The sequence below is a fragment of the Spodoptera frugiperda genome, chromosome 13 (genome assembly GCF_023101765.2).
Source record: "Spodoptera frugiperda isolate SF20-4 chromosome 13, AGI-APGP_CSIRO_Sfru_2.0, whole genome shotgun sequence".
Classification (NCBI taxonomy): Eukaryota; Metazoa; Arthropoda; class Insecta; order Lepidoptera; family Noctuidae; genus Spodoptera; species Spodoptera frugiperda.
The window spans coordinates 5,445,680-5,460,674 of NC_064224.1; the positions used below are offsets into that span (position 1 = coordinate 5,445,680).

At 52.2% G+C, this 14,995-nt stretch overlaps 1 protein-coding gene across 2 annotated transcripts; it reads left to right on the forward strand.

Moving 5' to 3' along the window:
* The first annotated feature begins 839 nt into the window (after nt 1-839).
* LOC126910611 (protein Skeletor, isoforms B/C-like) lies at nt 840-10,360 on the forward strand. 2 transcript variants are annotated; one of them, XM_050698016.1, is made up of 7 exons: nt 840-1,986; nt 8,085-8,228; nt 9,359-9,390; nt 9,448-9,549; nt 9,631-9,793; nt 9,910-10,037; nt 10,157-10,360. In XM_050698016.1, the coding sequence occupies exons 1-7, from the start codon at nt 1,818-1,820 to the stop codon at nt 10,343-10,345; spliced, it is 927 nt and encodes a 308-aa protein (XP_050553973.1). In that variant the 5' UTR covers nt 840-1,817; the 3' UTR covers nt 10,346-10,360. The 2 variants fall into 2 exon arrangements, with proteins under 2 accessions (XP_050553973.1, XP_050553972.1); XM_050698015.1 differs by having other exon boundaries at nt 853-1,986; nt 9,359-9,549.
* The last annotated feature ends 4,635 nt before the right edge of the window (nt 10,361-14,995 follow it).

The following is a 14,995-nucleotide window of genomic DNA, read 5'->3' on the forward strand; positions in this document are numbered from 1 at the left end:
CCTGCCTCTGTCATTCATCCTAATTATCTAAGTAGATATGTATAAAATATGTTTAAAAATGATTAGTTGCGATATTTCAAAACACTAAATGTGTTTTTTTACGATAGGCCGGCAAACGAGTATACGTATCACCTGATGGTAAGCAATCAAACTCAAACTCAAATTCTTTATTTGCATGTTAAGGTATTACAAGTCTTAAATAAAATATTAGTTATGTACAGCTTAACGGCCTTTTCCAGGCTTTGCAAATTTGAGGGCTAGCACTGACTTATCATAAATTACATTTGCTTAATCTAGAACTTGTCATAATTTATAGTACGTATAAAGGTTGGCAGATAATTTGGCAAGATTTTGTTATCATTTTTTTCAAGAAAATTATTAACTAAAAATACGGGGACGCGGACGTTCAATAGTCAACGCAACGTCGCCGCGTGTGCGCACGATGCTTGTGAGGATCAATCCCTGTGCGATTGGCGGAATTTATCTACTTTTTAATTAAAAAAAAATGCCAAGTTACGTGCCGAAGACTATAGTATGTAATTCTTATAGTAGTATGTAGGTATGCAAACATTAACAAAATAAAATAAAGAAAACATTTCATCCCGTAAATCAAATCATCTTTATTGTGGACTATAGGTATGTATCATAACATAAATACAGGTCTTAAATCATTAAAATAAGTTCAGCTATGTCCCGCCGTTGAGGCACACAATAATATAATACAAATCAGAATTTAAAATACAATTACTTAGTCATATTAGTCTCGATACATTATTATAATATTCCAAATTATAGATATACACAACTTCAATTGCAAGTCATATAAGTCGTAATCGTAGTTAATTATTATAACATCTGAAATCAGAAGTTTATTTGTTAAACATAGGTATGTACATACATCTATCTATACTAATACTAATATTATAAAGCTGAAGAGTTTGTTTGTTTGTTTGAACGCGGTAATCTCCGGAACTACTGGGCCGATTTGAATAATTCTTTGTGTTGGGTAGTGCATGTATCGAGGTAGGTTTATACGCTATAAAACATCACGCTATGACCGATAGAAGCCAAGCAGAGCGGGTGAAACCGCGCGGAAGTAGCTAGTACATAATAAAGTTCTTACAGATTAAAAGAAGAGAAACTACATGATAGATAACTTACTGACCAACAAACCATCCCGTTCCTACTCCTGCTTTTTGAGCCGAACCCTGGTAACACGCTAGGCAGTCCGCAGCTCCGGATCATAAAATTTAGGTAGGTGGTACACCCTACCAACATATAATTTGGTCGACGGTTTTTTTAAGTCTTACATGTAATTGACTTAGTTATGACAAAACGTTGGTTTGGAGTGGCGGTCAGTGGGTCATGTTAGGGACACGGGCGCTTGAAAGTCATTGGGGATTCGGGAGATTATAACTTTGGTTTACATTCTGACAGTGACTATGATACTTCTGAAGTATTATTTGTATGTGTTTTGTACCGTCTATAAAATTTTATTTTTCCTTAAGTGCATTTGGTCAAACCAAGCTGCTAGATTTAAGAAATCCGGACAAAGCGCAACAAATTGCAACAATCGTTAACATTGACGTTGTTCGTACCTACTATGTGCAACCTACCTCTGTAAGGAAATATTGTTGAGTTTGTTCAATACAAAATATAACGTACACATCCTGCTACTTTCGAGGGTGATCTGATCCTTAGTTCCTTATCCTAGAAATATGTATTAGGTACTTTTATGCGTTGTGTTAGTTTGTGTTTCAGCCCGCAGTGCCAGCAGGCTGCAGCGGCCGCGGCGCGGTGCAGCGGCGGCTTGCTCAATGCGCGCCAAACAAAAGTGGAGGCAGAGCGCGCGCGCGCCCAGTAACCACACGGCAGTCGCGAGGCACGCACGCGACCTCCGCATCCCGCGCACTCTCTACTCGTGTCGTGTCTACCAGTGTGTCGCCGCGATGACTCCCGCGGCGGCCATCGCGCTGCTCCTCATCGGTGAGTACTCCTCACCCCAAACGCTAATCTTTCTATAATTATGTATTACTTTCATCATAATTAGGATGTACGTATTGTATGGCTGCATCAGCCTAATCTGCAGTGGAGACATCACAAGTTGTGGCGCACGAGCGGCTGCGTGAGAGTAGTGTGTGTGAGCTGGTAGGACAGAGAAGCTGCGAGATGATTCTGACCCACTTCAGATGATATTGCAGTATTTTGTGTAATGTGTACATATTTGTAACCATTTACTGTAGAAATAGGCAATAACTGTAGAACGTATCGTGTGTGACCAACACAGGCAGGGTGTCGGGAGCCGGCGTCGGAGTCCCAGGGCCAAGTATTGCTGGTGTAAGGGAGTGGCACAGCCCGGGCTGGAGCCAGCTCACGGAGCGTACACCAACTCATTACGGAGGCAGTGGCTGCGACATCACCCTCCGGGAGTTTGGTACAGCAGTACAGCATCCCGTGCCTCCGATGAGTCCACTGCGTGTTCATGTAGAGTTGGGCTGCGGACACCATCACTAGCGAGTGTACACTTATGGGGAACCTTTCACTTGTCGAGCTGTAAAAGTTGTTTTTCTTAGTAGAGGAGATAATCGTGGGCCTCCAAATAACTTTCTACGCATATGTAGTGCGTTAACGCGGCTTCCGTGATTACCTGCGTGACCCGAACGAACCGGCTCGCGTTCCCATCCGATGTCGTTACACTCACACACTTGTGATGAATGGATACAAATGGAACCATTGTCAGCTGAGGCTGGTTTATTGATGATAGAAGGCAACAGTCGCTAGTGGTCGTGTTGTGGAGACGATGTCGGCGGTGTCAGGCAGGGTGTGTATGTATGTGTACCTACACTTGTCTGTCAGTAGGTAGGAGCGCTCTCATTAGCATCGTGTGACATTTGTGCGGCGCCGGCGCCGGCGCCTGCTGGCCGCCGCCGCCACGTTAGCGAACTATTATTATTCGTCATTATGCATTTCTTGGATACGTTACTTATTTAAAGGTGTATTGCTTACGTTGCGCAACCAGTAGCGCCTGGTGCACAGGAAGCTGCTTTCATAATTCTGTGGCCTTCTCGAGTGGAGCGCGGGTATGGGAGCCAGCCTTATGTAGTACAGTATGCACATCGTCTGTCGCGGCTGGGTCTGCTGGTCACTGCTGGTCACTGCTGGCCACTGCTGGTCACTGCTGGTCACTGCTGGCCACTGTAGGGGACTGTAGGGAAGGGTCGACAGAAGCGAGTGTAAACATTGGACAAGGTTATGTGTATATCTGATGTTTGGGCGCGACGCTACAGTCTGCAGGCGGACGGTGCGTTACGTCGTGTGTGTGTTGTCTACAACTTGTTGCATGTCTAACGTCCAATTCCAACAACCTATCTATCGGTAGATTTGCTTACTAGAGATAGTTTTTTGACATAAGCTCCATACAAAATGTGTCAAAATTCTACCTCTGGTAGGCTAATCTACCGATAGGTAGGTTATTGGAATTGGCCGTAGGTGTGTGTGTGTTGGGTTCAGCGAGTCTAGTTTCCAAATAATGTGTGCAAGCTACATCACTACAGTGGTGTGGGGTCGAGTCAGGTTTGTGAACGTTTGAACCTTGACATTTGCCGACGCCGGCGCCCGCGCCGGCCGCCGCGCTGTGTACATACTGCGGGCTGCAGATCTATGTCACGACCGAGGCGCGACCGCTTCACGTCGGTTTGTTTGTGTAGTTACACCTCATTACTAAGTGTATCTCCTGACGCCTCTCGAGATCCACATTCGTCAGAATCATGCGACTCACCTTGCGAACGAAATATTAGTTCGTAGTGAGCTACCGCCTGACATTTGTGGTCCTTAGACGAAATGTAAATATTTATTTACATACAATCAATGAAAAGGTTTCTCCTGATCGATTTGAATACAACATTCAAATTATGCATGTCAACAATACATGTCGTATTGTCTCGCGCGCGCTGTCAATACGATAATGTCTGCTTCCCTGGTACTGTGACGGTGTACAGAACCCGCTCCAGCGATGGGTAGTGAGGACAGAGGTCACGTGACGTGCGAGCAGCCGCGGACTCGACCTTAACCCGGAGTGTCGGCCGCCGCCACACAGCGCCGACCAGCAGGCGCACCGACCGGACAGTGCGCGCTGTGTGCCCGGGGGAGCGTGGTACTACACCACTGTCGGTGGTTTAGCGAATGTTCCCCGGCTGCAGCGAGTTAGTGGCTCGGAGCCGAGCAGCCCGCGCGAGGTGTCGTGGCTCTCGTCGAGTGAGACTTGTGCTCGGCGGCGGCGCACCGTTACCGTGCGAGCACGCGTGCCGTGTAGTCGGAGCGCATTCCTCGCAGTCAGTGGGTCAGGTGCCAACGGTACCCGCACCGGTCGCCGCCCCTCCCTCCGCCGCCCCCTCGCACCCCTTCTCCTGCGAGCACGCTACGCTACACAAGTGGCCCAGCCTCGCAGGGGCTTGCTCTAGATGGGCACACTCGTGGCGCCGCGCGACTCCTCGCTGCTCGGAACGAACACAGTATGAACGGGCCGACCTAATCTCTAATGTACTTCCTTATGCTGGATATTGTTGGTCCCGAATAGAACAAGAGACATAGAGCTTGAGCTTGTTCTATCGGTATATAGTCGCATGGGCGATGTCCCTCGCTGGTAGGCAAGTATTGAGGGTACGAGGAGTCGGCGCAGTACATGTCGCGGGAACCTCGTCGCCTCGCGTCACTTCTGCAGCATGTGTGTGTTACTGCAGTGTGTGACATAACGCGCGGCTCCCACGGACCAGTTTCCACGCACCATTACATGCTCCATGTATTATGTTCTATTACTGAACCGACAGTTATCCACGCAGACATCACAGCGAACTTTTCTTATCAATTTCGTTGTAAATCGGTTCATTAGTCTAGTAATTCACACTTGTCATTGTTGCTCGCTGCGTGGAGGACACCGCGGGGTACCGGTGCGTGCGCTGGAGATAAGGTGTAAGGGCGCAGTTGAGCGGCGTGACGTCACGCGGCGTGTGTGCCCCTTGCCCTCCAGGGGGCGCCACACATGATGCTCTTACGTCATTATTGTCGCCACATTGTCTATTGTGCCGCGTTTACATTTGGCTGTAGGGACAATCGCGTGCCAATTGTGTTAGTTATTGTTATTGTTATGAAACAACGCGGAATATGTAGCACTCACCAAACACTACATTCCTGGAGTTACATACATCAGCGGGCCGCCAGGGCCGGGCCGCGCTGTGTGCTTGTAGTAATGTGGCCATGTAATGCATGAATGTGTTGGAGTGATTCTGTCGCCTGCTCGCGGATGAGGCTGTCGATGATTGATGTCGGAGGAAGTGAAAGTATCGCGCGACTGAATGCGTCGCAGCCTCAGCGCAGTGACTCGATGACGTGGCGCGTGTAGCGGGTACACCGCACACTGCCACACTGTCAGCACTGCAAGTACAACAAGAACTCGAGCCCGCACACTCCCAACCACGTCTCTTGTGATACTGCTTACACCAGCTGCGCACTGTCGTGATGCTGCTTACATTCACTTCATTTTGCTATACTACTATTGACACAAAGCGTGCGACCCGACTCCTGGTGAGAGGTCACACGTGCCTTGCAGATTGTGTAGGTAACAGTCTAATAATGTCTCCGTTTCCAGCTTCCGGAAAATTATGTTTGAATACCCATACCACGTTATGTATTCGACGAATAAGCAGCAAAATCAATTTCAATCAAAATCAAAGACAATTTACAACTGTGTTGCGGGTCGTAAACTTAACGTACGGTGCAGTATTCACACAAAAACTCTTACGCAAGTTAGGAATTCTTACACTGCAATCAGCCCGCGCGTTGATGTCTTTTGTATGAGCAGACGCTGTTACCTGTATGTTTTTGCCACTTTGATTTCATTCTGATACCAGTTTCATTTGTTGTGCTAATGTTTTAAAGAACTCTGATTAAAGAGCTCTGGATGAATTGTTCGGATCGATAATGATTTAATCGAATAAAATTATTATTGTTTTACTTAACTATCGTTACGCCGAAATATAATAAGTTAGTAAAATAATGATGCTGGATTATTTGTTTTAGAAATGTATATATAAGAGACCGCGAGCTTCACTCGGATTGCTCGTAAATCTCTTCAGTTCAACATACTCCGCGCAAAAATGCGTGGAAAGTGAGAGGAGTCCCTCCCTCCCTCGGGCCGCGCCCCGCACTCCTCCCGCTCCTCCCCGGTAGCGAAAGTGATATGAGCGCGGTGACAGCTGCAGTAACCGAGCGATTCTATCGAACATGTAGCGCGCAACATGTAGCGCGCAACATGTTGCAAACAACATTCGCTAACATGTTACAGCCACACGCTCGGAGTCGAGGGATGCAAACCGCGCCAGGCACTGCTCCTGGCTGGCGCGACACACGGGGACATGGTGTGCGCTGGCGCTGACTGGTCCCGGTCCCTGGACTGGTAGCTGCGGGTGTTGGCGTCTCGTAGAACCACACTGTATATTGCCCATAACATGTCTGTCAACTGGTGTGTGTCTAACATATATGTACATGTACTTATGTTATATATATGCGCTCAGACTAGTAATGACGACGGCGCGCGGCCGCTTTCTACAGAGCTAATGTAAGGCGCACGTGTGGTCGGTGCTCGCACTGCAGTCATTACAATTTCTCGTAAACGTGCAGTTTAGTTAAACTACATCATTTGAAGGAAACCGACGTAATGATACACAATAACCCGAGCGAGTACACTCGAGAGAGGCCACACACACACACACACACACACACACACACACACACAAGCAGACAGTACAGCACACAGCTGTGGAGGCCCGAGTGCGCCTCATCCGCTGATCCACTGGCAGACAACACTTTCACTGTCGACGGCGCAGAGCGCGCGTCGCTGACATTTCTTCCAGATTGCAGACGGTAGTATGTAAGATATACACGATGTGTCGATGGGAGCACAGCAGAGATGTTGGATCTTCCATCAGCTGCAGTAGTGCGGAGGGCGAGACACGGTCACGTCAGTGTAATGTCACGTCGTCATGTCAACAGTACGTGGACTGAGCTGCGGAACTGGAGAGGTCAGTGAACTCGTCACTTTCCTCCTCCCGTCGCGGACACTCCTCGTCCTCAACTGGGAGGGCATCACCCTGCGAGGTGTGAGACTGTTGCTGAAGGGGTCAAACGGAATGGTTCCCCAAGACAGACGTAGTTGTCGCTAGTTGTAGCCACATTCACGGGATTGAGACTAATCATTCGATTTCCAAAATACTGCTCATGACAGTGTTCTACGTGTATTCACTCGTGGTAGTGAACATAGCCATAATGGTTTGGTAGGAAAAGTATGAAAGTAGAATAAATTCAATAAAAAACTAATTTGTTGTTTGAGAAATGTGCGCTATGTCTTGACAAGAAAACGTAGCAAAGATCTGTGTATAGAGACGTGATTGAGGCATTGCGAGTAATTGATCAAAATTAACCAGAATACACCACTCAAAGAAGTACCAACACTATGATGAATAGAACGCTGGTGGTAGCTCCGCGGCTGCTGCTGAAGGCTGAAGAGACATATAGATGCGGAGTGCCTTTGATATAGTGCTTGTATGATGAGACGCATGAATTTGATGCATTGTTATTTATTAAGTATGTATGCATGTATGTACGGATCGTAGCGAGTGGTGCTAGTTTCTGCGCACAAGTACCCATGCGGTGCAATATGTACATTGGACGACATAGATATAATGAAGCCTAGTAGAGTGTAGAGTCACGACTGCCGGCCGTGCAACTGGCACAAGGCGAGCTGTGAACATTTGGCCGCGCGGCGCTCCTCGCGGCCGAGGGCACGCCGGCCCTCACACTCGCGGCAGTGTAGCACTCACGGACACTGGCTGCAGGCAGCTGCCCACGCGGAGGCTGCGACATGTCTCGCGTGGTCTGTGTGACGCGCTGGTCGCTGTCGTGCAGAGATGATCGCAATTAGAAAGTGCTGCTAATCTATTATTCCACAGTTCACTTATTCGCACAATGACGTTTTTGTGATGTTGACTTTCCACGCCGACGACAGCTGAGTAGTGGCGATGTTGTTGCAGGCGGCGCATGCGCGCAGGTGCAGTACTTCGGCAAGGAGATGGGCGCGCTGTCGCAGCTGCAGCACGGCGTGCGCGGCCGCGTGTTCGCGGTGGACGCGCGCACGCTCTACCTCAAGGACTTCCACTACGACGGCGAGGGCCCCGGTCAGTATACAGGATAAATGGACGACAATGTACCGCACTCCATGAGCTAGCGGACAGTGCAGCTGTCGTCGACGCAGGGCCATATTATATTTACATAACATCACGATAGCTTCCCTTACTGAGCGTTCTCAGAGTTGTCGCCCTCTGCGCCATTAGTTCGTTTGTTTCCTGGCTATCCAGGCTGTCGGATGTTCTAGTTGTTGCTATGTACTTTGTACTGTTTCCAAATAGAAAACTGTATGTTTCGATATAATTGAACGACTATGTTATTCAGGATGTCTAATAATCCGACCGTAATTCCTAGATTTGATGACTTGCTGAGCTTCGGTAGGTCATAACCAATCAATAAATAACTGCCAGTGAATGCTCTGCACCACTCAAAGGTTTGGCTGGAAGAGAATGGCCTGGCAGTAAGGCCACCGATGTACATAATGTTGTGCACGCTTCTAGTAAATAAATAAATAAGGACATCGAATTGTTTTCACTCGGGTTACCACAAAATGATAAATATTTTTATATGAGTGAAAATAAAAAATAAAGAAACTAAATACGAATTCACAACGCTCTATTGATATTCCTGATTGCTGGTTGTTATTTATTTTTTCTTTTTATATTGGGAACGCGGTGTTTTATTAGAATAATATTTTCATGAACCCACGAATGAATGGGCTTCCGCCGGTAACGTATGACCGCTTCCTTCCTTAGTTTACGTGTGACGTCACTTGTTGACTCCGCACCTTCAGCGCAAACACCATTCAAAACTTATGTCAATCGTTTTGTTTCCATTTCTATTCCGTTTAGTGAGTAGTTCCCCAATGACCGGAAGCTGTCTTCTTGGTTTTTCCTTTTTCTTAGATAACATTATTTTTCGAAGTCCTGTTGCTAAAGGACATCCCAAATACTTAACAAATCAAATTACTTCTTCATTTTCTTATTGTTACAAATGATTAAGTAGAAGAATGAATTAGTTCAAGAAAATAAAGAAAAACAGCCGACATATAACATGTATCAGCAGTTACCCACGAGTCGCGTTTTCGATAATTTCTCCGTACCTAGAGTGGTGTAAACAGATGTAATTGTGACTGGAATGGAAGCACATTCCGAGTGGTGAGACGTGTGCGTGTGTGCAGCGGCGTACTTCTACGTGGGCGCGAGCGGGGCGCCGAGCGCGGGCGTGGCGGGCGCGGTGCGGCTGCGCGACGAGCGCGGCGGCGCCGGCCCGCTGCGCCGCTACTCCGGCGACAGCATCACGCTCTCGCTGCCCGACGGCAAGACGCTGCGCGACTACCGCTGGTTCGCCGTCTACTGCGACGAGTATGCGGTCAGTATGCCTCCCGCTGCACTCCTGGCTGCAGAATGCGTCGAGTGTGAACTAGTGTGACTGATGCGTGGTGGCGTGCAGGTGAACTTCGGCGACGTGAGGATCCCGGCGGACATGGAGTACCCGCGGCCCGCCAAGGTGGCGCCGCTGCGGGGCGTGCACGGCGTGTCGTCCGACCCCGTCGTGGTGGTGGACGCGCAGACGCTGCTCGTGCCCAACTTCTCGTACGACGGCGAGGCGCCAGGTACGTAGTCTGGGACTTGTGTGTTTACTAGACAAGCTCGTTACATACACTTCGGTACCAAATGCCGTGGTCGTGTGCGCATGCGCCGTGTGTGTACGAGTCGTGTGTTGTTGCAGACGCCAAGTTCTGGGTGGGCCGCGGCGACAAGCCGTCCCCGCAGGGCATCCGCATCCCCGACGAGAACGGCAAGGAGGTGCCGCTGCGCAAGTACGACAAGAAGACCATCGTGCTCACACTGCCCGGGGTACGATACTGTCATTTGTCATTATTCAAGTTGTAGCAAGTAGCATCAACCAGGATCAATGTACACTCGGTGTGAGTAGTTCCGTGCAAGAGAAAGTATAATATGGTGATGACGTGCAGGAGCTGACGGTGTTCGACATCGGGCACTTCGCGGTGTGGTGCGAGGCGTTCACGGTGAACTTCGGGCACGTGACGCTGCCGCGCGCCGCGCTGGCCAACGTGCCGCCCAGCCTCAAGATGCTCGGCGTCTCGCCGCAGGTACGTGGCCGCACTTACTGCTTTACATTGCATTTATATTGTATGACATGACACATTGAGCTAGGTAGGCGCTCGGCTCGCGCGGAGCTCGCGTTTCTCGGAACGGTCGGTTTCACTGGAAGAAAGTCGAGTGACAGACGATGACGATACACATCGGTGATTACATCTGTACTGCACACTGCCGCCGCACAGATGCTGCGCTGACACTGTCGTGGAAGCATGATGCAGGGGACACTACCTCGGTGTGTACTGATCGTTCGTCCCTCTGCCCCTGCGCATACATCATAATTTTAATTTATCTCTTGTGTAACTGTGACAGCGCTTCTGGAGCACATGTTGTATATACCCGCACCCACAGTATTGTATAGGCAGCACCTAGTATCATGTATTGTAGATAGTAGATAGTATATAGAGTAGTTCGCTCGTTGTGTGTTTGTGTACAAACGAGAGAGAGAGTTGCGTCATTAAGGTGTCGCCGCAGACATCCTCGGTCAGGAACTGTCGGTAAACAAGGCGTCGAGTAGAAGCGGCCGCGCCTGCGCAGTTTGCGACACCGGCACACAGCTGATGAGTGTTTGCCAAACTTATGAAAGATCTAATTCAATGCGATTACGAAAGTGGCTTTATAAGTGAGACTGAACATCTCGACACAAATCAATTGAAACTTTGTTTAGATAGCCATAAAGTTGGCATTTACTCGGAATCCGAATGTTTCGTCAGCGAGCAGATGGCTTGCAAAAAGTGAGTAGTGGATGTTGTGTAATGGGTGGCGGCTTGTAACCGCCGCCCGGCCAGTTACGTGCGGAGACATAACATCGGCGCGGACTCCACTGCATGGCCACGCCGTACCTCCACCACATGTGTCATTGGGTACCTACTGCCGTGCCTTCAAACATCAAGTCAATGTGAAATAGAAACGTTTAGAAACTGAACAATAAAGGATATAACGAAGCAAAGCAAAGTGACGCGCAGTTGCTACGTCGTAGCAGCGTAGCACGCGGTTCCCGCGAGAACAACGGAATTAGGACAACGTAGCTGCTACGGTGCTACGCTGTGTGTTTATTTTTCGGTCGAGTAAACACAAATGTCCCCTGCCGAGTTATAGAGAGCTACTCAGCAGGCAGCTTTATTTCATTTGCTGTAACGGTGCATTATACGCGCGGAGTAGACCGCAAGCGTATGTTCCACCGTGTCCTCCGGGCGGTCTTCGCAGTGATGACACCCGGGCGTTTCCTCCCGCCCAATCAGAAACAGGAACCTACCGAAGCTTCCATGTCCGGTAAGCACCTGCGTCAGGCGGTAGGTGAGGACGCCGTGGCTCTCTAGCCACTCCTCAAAGAGGGACTTACCGCTGCAATGACAGCGAGCCCAGCCCTCGGTTGCGACAGTCGCTGCTGCCATTCCGCCATGAGATCGCGCCGGAGCTCATCCCGCCACGCACTAATCTGGCGCGGCAGTGGAGTTTCGCCCCGGCGACGCGCGTCGGCGCGCAAACTAAAGACGCGCGCGAGCACCTTCGCCTCCAAATCCCACGGCGGGAGTCCGGCAAGGAGGTTAGCCGCCTCTCCGGAGATCGTGCGATATCCGCGGATCACCCGGATGGCCATGACCCTCTGGGACGTGAGCAGCGCCCGAGCTGGTCGCCGCATCAGGTTCGGCGCCCACACAGGGGCTCCGTAGAGGGCCATGGACCGCACGATCCCCGCGTACAACCTCCGGCAGGAGGCATTTGGCCCCCCGAGGTTGGGCAGGAGCCGCTTAAGTGCAGCCCCCGTCCGTTCCAACTTAGGAGCCAAACGTCGGAAATGCTCCACGAAGTTCCATCGACTGTCGAGGACGAGTCCTAGGTACTTCATCGTCGTCTCGACGCCGATGGTAACCCCTCCTGCCGTTATTTGGGACCCATCCGGAGGTGGCGCGTTCCCGCGGCCATGAAAACACATGGCCTCGGACTTGTGGAGCGCCACCTCGAGTCCCAATTGCCGGATCCTATCAACAACTGTCGCAACCGCTCTCGCCATTAAGTTGGCCGCCGCCTGGTGCGACCTCCCGTGCGCTAGCACCAGCGTGTCGTCGGCGTAACAGACTACGCTGACGCCGTTCGGGAGGTCGGTGCGCAGCACCCAGTCGTAACCAATGTTCCACAGGAGCGGCCCCAAAACCGAACCCTGTGGAACACCGCGCGACATCTCTCGCCGGTTCCACTCACCTTGGTGACCGGGGTAGGTGACAAACCTATCCATCAGGTAGGCCTCGATAACACGACGGAGATAGGTAGGCACCCGGTGGTACCGGAGTGCCTCCAGTATGCAGCTCCAGGGTAGTGAGTTGAAAGCGTTGGCGATGTCCAGAGACACCGCCACGACGACCTTACCCCTGGACACTGCATTCCCCGTCGTGAGGTCTCTTACGCGCATGATGGCGTCCACCGTGGAGCGCCCTCTACGGAAGCCGAACTGGCCATCCGCGAGGTCCGGCCCAAGTCCAGACAGGTGCGCGACGAGGCGGTTCGAAATTATCCTTTCGAAGACTTTTCCCACCTCGTCGAGCAGCACAATGGGCCGGTACGCGGACGGAGAGTCCGCAGGGCGCCCCGGCTTCTTCACGAGGACCAGTTTTCCCGTCTTCCACTGAAGCGGGAACTGGCCCCTCTCCAAGCATGCGCTGTAGAGACCTATTAATCGAGGCCCGAGAGCCTCCGAGGCCAGGACCCACGCCTTGCCATGTAGGCCATCGGGTCCTGGGGCGGTGTTCTTGGCGCCCATCCGGCGCACCGCCGCTCTCAGTTCTGCCTCGGTCACCTCCGGAACGATGTCGTCGTCGTCGTCGCTGTGGCCCGCATTGGGCACCGCAGGGGGCGGAGTCATGGATGGAGGGGTGAAACCCCTCCGAAGTTGGGGGAACAAGGCGCCAATTACCTCCTCCACAACTTCTGGCCGGAGACTCTGAGTGAGCGGGGGAGCCCAGGTGCGGAGCTTATCACGCACCATCCGGTAGGGGCGCCCCCATGGATCTCTGTTCAGAGTCTCCAGCATCTCTCGGCGGGCTTCCTCCTTAGCCCGCCAAATTTCCGCTTTGAGGGCGGCCTTTGCCGCCTTGTACCCCTCGTACAACTCCGCCTCTCTGACCTCCGCATCTGAAGGACGGATACGGAGCCTGCGGTGCCTGGTGTACCGGCGTCGCGCAGCAACGCAAGCACTGCGCATAGCAGCTAACTCCTGCGACCACCAGTACACCTGGCGCTTGCGCTGACCTGGCCGGACCCGGGGCATCGCCACGTCACATATTTTGGACATGGCGTCCTGGAGCCATCTTGCTTCCTCGTCGATGTCGGCAGGCCTGTCCGGTGGTATCACCCAGGCCTGCACGATTGCGGCTTCCAGGAAAAGCTCCCGGTCCAGCTGTCTCAGCGCCCAACGCGGGCCATATGGGGCCTGTCTGGCTGGCGGGTTCGCGGCCTCGGTGGAGACGTCAAACCGGATGTACCGGTGGTCCGAGAACGTCTCCACCTCCTCCATAACGCGCCAGTCAACGACACGAGGTGACAGAGCAGGGCTGGCGAACGATATGTCCACCACCGATTCGCCCTGCATCCGCACGCACGTGGGGACAGAACCCCGGTTCAGGACGACTAGGCCTGTCTCCAGAGCCCAGTCTTCCACCATCCTACCCCGAACGTCAGTGAGCCGGGAACCCCAAGCCAAGTTTTTGGCATTGAAGTCCCCGAGGACAAGCACGGGGAGGGAACGGAACCCGACGACGACGGCGACCAACTCCCTCAGGGAGTTGTGGAACTCGGCGAGAGTTCGGTTCGGAGAGAAATACACGCCCACCACAGCGATCTCTCCGAACCGTGCTGCGACACAACCCCGGGCATCCGAGCATTCTCGAGAGTCGGGGTACCGGCGGCGGCCGACGAGATGATGGTCACCGAGCCGTCCAAGTCCGCAACCCAGTGATCCCTGGGCGGGACGAAATACGGCTCGGAGACCACAGCGACATTTATTGACCACTGCGCCATGCTCTGGAGTAGAAGGTCCTGAGCGGCGGCGCAGTGGTTGATATTCGCCTGGAGGAGGCGGAATGGAGTCATTACTGACAATCCATCACAACCTCCTCCCTGGCGGCATTACGGCCGGCGGAGACCGCGGCGGCGGTAGCAGTGGCGACTGCGGCGGCGGTGGCGGAAACGACGGGGGCGGCGGAGGGCCTACCCTTATCCCTGGGTTTGGTAGGGGGGGAGCAGGCCTTGCTCCCGACCCGGTGATTGGCCGGCTTGCCGGCCGCTGCACATGCGTCGCAGTGCAGCGGGGCGGTACACGTACCGGCCTTGTGACCGGGCTGACCGCAGCGGAAGCAGCGGTCGCTGCGGTCAACCTCCGAGGTGCATTTAACGCTCACGTGGTGGCCCACGTGGCAGCGGTAGCACCTCAGAGGCCGGACCTCGAGCAGCTTGACCTGCGCCGAGACCCACCCCACCAGGAGCCTTCTGCCCTCCTTAATCTTTTTGGCCGCTGTCACGGGGCAGCTTACCACCACCGTGCGCAGCCCCGAGTTGTCCGGACGGATGGTGCCTGCCTTGACCTGGTCAACAGGGCACCCTCCCGTCCTGGCGACAGCGGCCACCACTTCGTGCTCCGTCACGGAATCGTCCAGACCCAATATACGCAAGTCAAGGCACTTGGTGGGCCTGGACACGCG

Coding starts and splice junctions, on each gene's coding strand:
- LOC126910611 (XM_050698015.1), top strand. CDS start 1,818: ATGCGCGCCAAACAAAAGTGGAGGCAGAGCGCGCGCGCGCCCAGTAAC. Junction 8,229..9,358: donor CTACGACGGCGAGGGCCCCG/GTCAGTATACAG, acceptor GCGTGTGTGCAG/CGGCGTACTTCTACGTGGGC. Junction 9,794..9,909: donor GTACGACGGCGAGGCGCCAG/GTACGTAGTCTG, acceptor GTGTTGTTGCAG/ACGCCAAGTTCTGGGTGGGC.